Source organism: Trichomycterus rosablanca, unplaced genomic scaffold (assembly GCF_030014385.1).
Source record: "Trichomycterus rosablanca isolate fTriRos1 unplaced genomic scaffold, fTriRos1.hap1 scaffold_203, whole genome shotgun sequence".
NCBI classification, from domain to species: domain Eukaryota; kingdom Metazoa; phylum Chordata; class Actinopteri; order Siluriformes; family Trichomycteridae; genus Trichomycterus; species Trichomycterus rosablanca.
In genome coordinates this window covers 4,904-14,826 of record NW_026947031.1, presented here as the reverse complement: position 1 = coordinate 14,826, position 9,923 = coordinate 4,904, and the positions used below count along the sequence as shown (strand labels likewise).

Sequence of the window (9,923 nt, the reverse complement as noted above, 5' to 3'; positions counted from 1 at the left end):
TAATTAGTGGGTGTGTATAAAAAGAACCCCAGCACCCCAGACCTTCACTTGAACTGCAACTTCACCTCTGACAACATCAAAAATCCACCCTGCGACCAAAGCCTTGATTATCAAGAGGCTGAAGACCAGATCCACTGCAGAGGTGGCTGGCACCTTTAATGTGTCTCAGCGTCAAGTACAAAGAATTAAAAAAAGATTTGAAGAGACTGGAGATGTTTTTGACAAGCCCAGGTCCGGCAGACCCCGCAAGACAACTGCTAAGGAGGAACGTTTGTTGGTTAGAAAATCCAAAGCCAGCCCCTCTTCCACTGCTGCAGAGCTCCACCAGGCCTGGTCACCTCAAGTTCCTGTGTCAACTAGAACAGTTTTTAGGATTCTGTCTCAAAATGGCCTCCATGGTCGAATCAGTGCCCAGAAGCCAGCACTAAACAAAAGGCCCACAGCCTGCTAAACGGATGGACGCTGGAAAAGTGGCAGACGGTGGATTTCTCAGATGAATCTTCAGTTGAATTACACCACAGCCGCTGCAAATACTGCAGGAGACCTACTGGAGCCCGTATGGATCCAAGATTCACCCAGAAAACTGTTAAGTTTGGTGGTGGAAAGATCATGGTCTGGGGTTACATTCAGTATGGGGGTGTGCGAAACATTTGCAAGGTGGAAGGCAATATCAATAGTCTAAAATATCAAGAAGTGTTAGCTACCTCTTACATTCCCAATCATAAAAGGGGTCAAATTTTGCAGCAGGATGGTGCTCCATCTCATACATCCATCTCTACATCAAAGTTCCTCAAGGCGAAGAAGATCAAGGTGCTCCAGGACTGGCCAGCCCAGTCAGCAGACATGAACATCATTGAGCATGTTTGGGGTAGGATGAAAGAGGAAGCTTGGAAGACAAAACCAAAGAATCTTGATGAACTTCTTTGCTGTTCCTGATGACTTCATCAATAAATTGTATGAATCATTGTCGAACCGCATGGATGCAGTCCTTAAAGCTCATGGAAGTCACACAAAATATTAAATATGGCTCTAATAGCACCACAACTTCATTCACCAATGTTATGAAACATATCTTTGTATTTGAAGTAAATTATTTGTTTGATTTTCACATTACTTTCTGTGGGCGACAAAACTTTTGTCTTGCCAAAATCTGACCTTTCTGTGTTCATTAAATGATCAATATTTCTGCAGTGAAGCAAATTTATTTTCGTAAATTAAACCTCATTTGGGAGGGTTTCAGCTTTCATATGAGTCATTTCTAAAACCAATGGATGAATTTAAAGTCAGGTTATAAGCTTTTGTTTCCACAACATGGATAAGCGACAGAACTTCTGTCAGGGACTGTATGAGTGAAAGTAAATATATAAAGAGAGAGAGGGACAAGACTGAAGGGAGAGATATGAAGAGAGAGATAAACAAGTGGGTGCTTTTTGTTTAGGATGCATATGAAAACAGCGAGATGTGTGCGTTAATTATCATTATTATCATCATCCTTACTATAATTTTTTTTTCTTTTTCAATTTTAACACAGGGGATAGCCTGTGGACCATGATTTATGAGGTTAAGGGTGAACATGTAATATGGGTATCACATATCTATATGTAGAATAGTGCGGTAGTCAGGTATGTATGGGGGAGTACAGGTGTAAATGTCTGAATGATGTAGAATGTATTCTTTTAGAGTAAGGGGATTATAAATCGAGTGGTTAGAGTGGTACGAGATACAAGATTGATTTAATATAGCCGGGAGTGTTGTTTTTGTCTCGGTATAACTGGCCATCTACGTATAATTTATCTACGGAAATAACCGCTCGTTTTCCTTCTTTGCTTAGCTCTTTTCTGATAGCGAATAGCTTTCTCCGTCTGTCTAGAATTTAGCGAGGAAATGGGTCATTTATTTTGAAATCTGTTCCTCTGAGCTCTCTTCCTTTACTCATGATGAATTCTTTATGCTTGAAATGTTCCACTTTGACGGTGGACTCGATGGAATGTTATGGCTGTCGCTTTCTCCGTGGGTATCTTGATATATATATTAATCATAAATTCCTTTATTAAATGTTCTGGATCCTCTGTAGTTTGTTCTGGAATACCAGAGAAAACTATATTTTGTCTCATACTAAATGCTTGTAGGTCAAGAATCGTTTCTTTCATTTCTTTATTTTCTTTAATAACTGATGAGAGTTGTGTAGAGAGTTCGCAGACTGTGCAGCAGTGATTTGTTTTCCTTGGTAAGTGACGCAATTTGCTCTTGGCTGAACTCCAAGCTTTCGCGTATTGCCTGGAATTCCTTGTGCAGAACTTCCACTAGTGCAATTCTTGCGTCTAGCGCCAAGAGTTTATTGTCTATGGAGTGAAGGATGTCACTAACCTCTAGGCAGTGTAGTGAGGTTGATTGGTCTGCATCGCGGGGTGAACTTGGCTGGCATGGTCGGTTGCCGGATAGATGCAGTGTTTTATGTTTACCTTTATTTTTATCGTCTCGTTTGTTTTTTTTCATGGTGACGTAGCTCTGGTAGTAAAAGTCGATGTAGTTTTCAAGTTTTTCCAGTTTGTTGAGATGTATAGTCCAAAATTCAGTACATAATCAGCAAAGAAAGTGCTATTTCTTTGAGAAGTTGGTTCACGCACAGTTCTCACGACAGAATGTTCACAGCATCATCCTTTTCCTAGCTCCTTCAAGCTAGCTCTGTTTTCGTTCAAATAAGAACATAACTGTTTGGAAACTGCTTTTTGTAGTATCTTAGAGACAAAAGGAAGGTTTGAAATTGGCCTATAATTAGATAAAACATGTGGATTAAGATTTAATCAGGGGTTTAATAACAGCACTTTTAAACAATTTAGGTATGTATCCAAGGCTAAGGGATTAATTAATTAATGTAAGCAGGGGCTCTACAATAGCTGGGAGTGAATCTTTAAGTAAACGAGTTGGAACAGGAATCTTATACACTTCCAGTGTAGAGTGCCGCCACGTTCTAATTTTCGTGCTACATGTACCACCCACTACACTTAAATTACAGAAACAAACCCTACAGTATGGGTACAGTAAAAAAAGAATTAAAAGTAAAAAAAAAAAACATACTTTTTCCATATAACCAAGGATGTTGTAGTTAACTAGTCACTTATTCTAGTTACTACAACCACATTATAAAAGTCCTACAGCATGGGTACAGTAACAAATCATAAAATGTACTACAGTATAGGTACAGTAATAATAAAATATAGAAGATTAACAACCATTAAAAAAGTTTTGATAAGACGAAGTGTGTAGTAGTTAACTAGTCACCTGTACTAGTTACTACAACCACAATACAAATTAAAAGTCCTACAGCATGAGTACAAGGTAAACAAAAAATTAAAAAAATGAACAAAAATCTAGGAATGCAAATTTTGGTAAGACGAAGGTTGTAGCAGTTAACTAGTGACTTACAATACTTACTGCAAAATCGAAAGTCTGAGCCGCTGTAAATAACTTGCTGTGTTTACTGATGTTTCTGTTTACTTGTAGAAAAATGGCAGAGTCAAAAAATTCAGTAGCCCAGGATGAGTTCAGCTGTTCAGTCTGTCTGGAAACCCTGAAGGATCCAGTAACTACACACTGTGGACACAGTTTCTGTATGGTGTGTATTAATAACTGTTGGGATCAGGAGGATGATAAGGGAACATACAGCTGTCCACAGTGTAGGAAAACCTTCACTCCAAGACCTGAAGTGAGTAAAAACATTATTCTGACTGGAGTTGTGGAGAACCTAAAGAAGAGAAAATTCCAAGATCCACTTCCTACTGGACCTGAAGATGTGGAGTGTGATTCCTGCACTAGGAAAAAATACAAAGCTGTTAAAACCTGCCTGGTGTGTTTGGCCTCTTTCTGTGAAACTCACCTTCAGCCTCATTATGAATCTTCTGCTTTTAAGAATCACAAGCTGGTTAAAGCCTCCAGACGACTCCAGGAGCAGATCTGCTCTCAGCATAATAAACTGCTAGAGGTTTACTGTTGTACTGATCAGCAGTGTATCTGCGTGTTGTGTACCATGGATGATCATAAAGGACATATTACAATATCAGCTGCAGCAAAAAGAACTGAGAAACAGGTAAAAAAAATTATTAAGCTCTCTTTAACAAGTAACAACTCATTTTCATTTACACTGAGGTTGTTTATGTGGTGCTCGTACATAATACAAGTAAATTCTGAATTGTTATTCTGTGTAGAAGCAGCTGCTGGAGATCCAGAGAAAATTCCAGGAGAAAATCCAGAACAGAGAGAAGGAACTTTGTGAGCTGATAAACGCTGTGGAGTCTCACAAGGTAAGTTTTATAAACAAAAAGCTCTCAGGATCAGTCCGACTCTCCTCCATTAAACCAATCTCCATTAAAAATGAGATATTTTATATCTCAGGTAACTTTGTAAGTGATGGAGCATTTTTGGTCATGAATTTTTAAAAAATCTTTAAAATCTGCATGGTTATTTAGTGATTGATGCTGTACAGCAATTCTGAGGTTGTGCTAATAATTATAAGGGTGATAAGATCAGATTAGGACTGGGCCACCCAAGAAGATTATTGATTGTTGCTTTGGATCAAGCTGCTTCAACAAATTACTGTATAAGATTTCTGGTAAAGACTTGAGAAGATCACTACATTGAATTTCCCAGTCCTGGCCAGTCTGCTGTTTCCTGATACTCCAGCACATTTTACAGTATATATGGTGTTTTATGTTTTGTAAGATTTAATCCACACATAATTTTGAATTAAGGACATACAGAAGCAGGTGTGTTGTATCGAAGATCTGTGAGGAAATATAACATGCTGATAAATGCAGGTAAAACTAAAGTGATGATGAACACTGAAGAAGTGCTGGAGTTTAAGGTAAAGGTTAGAAGACTGGAACTCTTTCTTATATTTGGGAAGTAGAGTATCAAATACTGCATCATGTGGACATAATGATGATGGAAACATTTTCAAGGGTATGAAAAATCAAGCCATTTAGCACCATCACCAAGCTATGAGTGATGAAAGTCTGGCCAGTAGCTACATATGAATGTGAAGGATGGACAAATATCTGATTTAGAAATGTTTCCTCTTTCTGAATCTTCTAACAGTGTTCTGCACAGACAGCAGTGAAGAACATTGAGAGGATCTGTACAGAACTAATCAACTCCGTTAACAGAAGATGCTCTAAGCTAAAAGATCTGATCAGAGATCAAGAGACAGCCGAAGTAAGTCAAGCTAAAAAACACCTGAAACACGTGGAGCAGGAGATTGTAGAGCTGAAGAGGAAAGATGCTGAACTGGAACAGCTTTCACACACAAAGGATCCCGTCCATTTCCTCCAGGTAACAGCACTAAAAATAATTATATTATTGCTGCACCAGTCCAAGTAATAAAATACAGTGGTACTTTGTAAGTTGACGTCCTCTAAATTCAAAATCTTTAAAAGCCTTTTGTTGAGAAATTTGTTTCCTTAAACTCGATTATTGTTAGCATTCATTCAGACATGTTGGGGAGAGCCGGAAAGGCAACTGAAATCACATCACAAGGAAAGCATCCTCTTCTGTCTTCCCAGAGGTCTCCTTTTTATAGGCGTCTACCCCTGGTGGTAGCTTTGCACATCTTCATGCATCTTCCATAAATCTGTAACACAGGGAAAACCCCTCTACACAAAACATATTATGACTAGGGATGTAACGATACACTCTACCCACGATACGATACGATTCACGAAACTGGGTTCACGATACGATTTTTTCCGATTTTTTTAAACAAAATAAAATTGAAGACAAGTTATGACAAAGTTTCCTTTTATTACTTCTATTTAAAATAAAATACTGGATTTGTGCTTATATTTAATTTATCTACATAATGATGTCATTTTATTTCCGAGGTAGGTACAAACTATACATAATAATGCTGCACATTTCCCTTTTTGTGTAAAAAAAATATAGCGGCAGCGCCCTCTGCTGTTTAAAGTGAATATCGATTCATCTTAAATGAATAACCGATTCAAATCGTGGCACACGCGCACCGATTTTTAACTGTCTTCCGGTGCATCGTTACATCCCTAATTATGACCCATAAAGTCGTAACACTCGGGGTTCTGAGAAAATGTGAGAATCAGAATCAGCTTTTTACTGTTAATGTTATTTGGAGAAACATCAGTCTGTGCTTCATGTCTGTCGTCCATCATTTGTGCTTCTTCATCATCTTGTTAATTCTTTGTGAACAATATCTGTCTTTTTGTAGAATTTTCAGTCTGTCTCGGCTCCTGCTGGATCTGCAGAATCAGCCACCATCACAATCAGTCCTTTCCTCTCATTTGATGATGTTACAAAGTCTGTATCTCAGCTGAGAGAGAAAGTAGAAGAATTCTGGAAAGAGCAGTGTGAGAAGATACCAGATGAAGGTGAATTCAAGCCCTCAGTGTTCCATTGTCTCCAAAATGTTTCGCTACTCAAACATCAAACAAAACAATCAAATCAACCAACATGAACATTTTACACCTACAGTAACAACATCATTCATTTACTCATTAACCCAGTACTGGTCATGGTCCAGGGTAGAATGAAATACACTCATACTTGGTCAGTTACTCAGACTTAAGGTAACTTTAGACAAACACTGGGAGAACATGCCAAACTTCTTACTGGCTGTACCTGCAACAATTTCTGGTGTATATATTTATTTACTGTGATTAGTGAATATACGTACTGTTACTGTTTCTGCAGTGAAGAAAGTCCGAATTATTTCACCTCCTGAACCTGAAATCAGAGAAGATTTTCTACAATGTAAGTTTCTCACAAGCACACAAACATACACAGTGCAGTGAAAAAGTATTTGCACTCCCCAGTTATCTGTATTTTTACATATTTGTCTAGGGATGTAACGATACACCAAAACACAGTTAAAAATCGATGCATTTTTGCCACGATTTAAATCGGTAATTCATATTAAATGAATTGATATTCAAATAAAACAGCAAAGGGCACTTGCGCTAGCCACTTTGCCTGGTTGCCAAATCAGGCTTTATTTAAAATGGGTGACAATTCAAAGGTTGCGATGGTGATTTATGCCTGACTTGGCAACCCAGTCACTACACAGTTCTAGGAAAAAGGCGACCGCGGGTGAAGATGTGGAACTTGAGGATGCCCCCTCCTCTTTCTAATCAGAAGTGTGGCAGCATTTTGGTCTCCTCAAGACAATGGACAAAATAAAACAACCGGATACTGAACTACACAAATAGCAAAACGAACATGATATACATATAAAGCTCCGGTCACCCCGCGTAAGCGAAAATCATTCACAAAAGCGCAAACCAAGCTGGCAAGCGCGTTTAGTGCGAGAGCATAAGAGATTATGAGGTGCATTGGCATTTTCATGGCAAAAGATATGAGACCATTTTCAGTAACTGAAAATGAGGGATTTCGATTGCTGGTTAACACACTGGAGCCTAAATACTGCATTCCATCGTGCCCGCACTTTAGCCATAATGTAATGGCATCACTTTACAGCACTTTACCAAGCTTGGAGGGAGCACAGGCAAAACCTTAATTTATTCATTTGTGGTTACTTTTTTGTTTGTATTATTTATTAATTTATTTAATGTGGGATTTGTTTTAAAATTTTGTTTGTTTTTTTACACAATGTGAAATGTGAGGGGAAATGTGCAGCATTGTTTTGATTGTTTTTTATTTAGATAAATAAAAGATGAGGACATGTACAGTATTCTATTTTATTTTTTAAAGAGAAATGACAAAATGAAACTTTGTCATAATTTGTCTCTTATTTCATTTTGTTTAATAAAAATCGGGAAATTGCATCGTGGGCAGAGTGTATCATTACATCTCTGTATTTGTCACACTTCAGAGGTCATGAAGTTAAAACAAGTAAAACAATCATTTAAACTGATGTCTGTATATTTTTGATCCAAGGGAGTCTCAATCATTCAGTCACAGAAACCACTGAAACACACACACACACGTTTACACAGACACATCCACTCACACACATGCTTAAACACACACTTTTACACACACTTACACTTACACATTATTAGACACACACACACTCATATGTGTGTACACAAGCACACACTCAAATACACACACACTTAAACACACACAATTCAAAGAGCTTTATTAGCATGACTGTGTGTGTGTTTGTTGTTGGATTATGTGTTGCTGGTGTGTGTCTGTGTACTGTTTGTGAATGTGTCGTGTTTGTGGGTTGTTCTTCTATGTCGGTGTACTGTTTGTGTACTGTTTATGTATGTTTGTGTAGTGTTTGTGTGTATGTGTAGTTTGTGTAATGTATGTGTGTTTGTGTGCTTGAGTAGTATTTGTGTGCGTAGTGTTTGTGTTCGTGTAGTGTTTGCGTGATTGTGTGTTTGATTAGTATTTGTGTGTATGTGTAGTGTCTGTGTGTATGTGTAGGGTTTGTATGCGTTTGTATAGTGTTCGTGTGTGTTTGTGTGATCGTGTAGTGTCTGTGTGTAAGTGTAGGTTTTGTATTTGTTTGTGTAGTGTTTGTGTGTGTTTGTGTGATTGTGTAGTGTCTGTGTGTACGTGTAGGGTTTGTATGTGTTTGTGTAGTGTTTGTGTGTGTTTGTGTGATTGTGTAGTGTCTGTGTGTACGTGTAGGGTTTGTATTTGTTTGTGTAGTGTTTGTGTGTGTTTGTGTGATCGTGTAGTGTCTGTGTGTACGTGTAGGTTTTGTATTTGTTTGTGTAGTGTGCGTAGTGTATGTGTGTATGTGTAGCATTCGTGTGTGTTTGTGTGCTTGAGTAGTATTTGTGTGTGTACTGTTTGTGTAGCGTTTGCATGATTGTGTAACATTCATGTGTTTGAGTAGTATTTGAGTAGTCTGTGTGTTTATGCAGTGTTTGTGTAATGTATATGTGTGTTTGTAGTGTTTGCATGTGTTTGTGTACTGTTTGTGTATGTGTGTAGTGTTTGTGTAGCATTTGTGTGTGTTTGTGCAGTGTATCTGTATGCCTGTTCAGTGACTTCACACTCTCACATGCACACACTTGGACATACACACACTGTACACATACACACACACTCTCTCTCTCTTCTATGGTAATTGGTTTATTTTGTGTTTCCTCTCCAGATGTTTGTCGGTTCACACTGGATCCAAACACAGTAAATAAAAACCTCCGTCTGTCTGAGGAGAACAAAGTGGTGACCTACAGTAGAACATTACAGTCGTATCCTGATCATCCAGATAGATTTGATTTTTGGCCTCAGGTTGTGTGTAGAGAGAGTGTGAGTGGATGCTGTTACTGGGAGTTTGAGTGGAGTGGGAATAATTGGGTTTGTATAGCAGTGTCATATAAAAGCATCAGCAGGAAGGGAGATGGTGATGAGTGTGTGTTTGGACAGAATGATCAGTCCTGGAGTTTGTTCTGTTCTCCATCCAGTTTTTCATTCTGGTACAATAACAAAAAGACTAAAATTCCCATAATTCTGAGTTCTTCTAGAATAGGAGTGTATGTGGATTATGAAGCAGGAACTCTGTCCTTCTACAGCGTCTCTGATACAATGAAGCTCCTCCACAGAGTTCAGACCACGTTTACTCAGCCCCTCTACCCGGGGTTTTGGGTTTATTCAGGATCAAAAGTGAAACTGTCAGATTTAACAAATTAAATGTCAAAATTACATGAAAGTGTAACATTAAACTGTTTGAGTGATTTTAGAATCTGAGGCAGTGATACATTTATGAAGTTTTTTTTTTTCAATTTATTAACCACCATTTATTCAGTGCTGTGAAAAATTATTTCTTAAATATTTATCATATAAATGGATTCAGATATTAAAACTAAATTAAATAAAAGACAAACTGAATATTTTAAAAACATGAAAGAGAAAATTTGTGTACATTACAAAATGGTAAATGTGATCATTTTCACCTCAAACTATGTTCTTCCAAAGTC

The 9,923-nt window shown here is 37.9% G+C and overlaps 1 protein-coding gene across 1 annotated transcript; it reads left to right on the top strand.

The window, feature by feature from the left end:
- Positions 1 to 3,508: 3,508 nt before the first annotated feature.
- Positions 3,509 to 9,617, top strand: LOC134306522 (tripartite motif-containing protein 16-like; the record flags this gene model as incomplete). Its single annotated transcript, XM_062990354.1, has 6 exons — positions 3,509 to 4,087; positions 4,206 to 4,301; positions 5,095 to 5,328; positions 6,236 to 6,395; positions 6,718 to 6,777; positions 9,101 to 9,617. Coding segments are annotated over exons 1-6 (1,646 nt in total), but the record flags the coding sequence as incomplete, so codon positions are not given.
- Between the last annotated feature and the right edge of the window lie 306 nt (positions 9,618 to 9,923).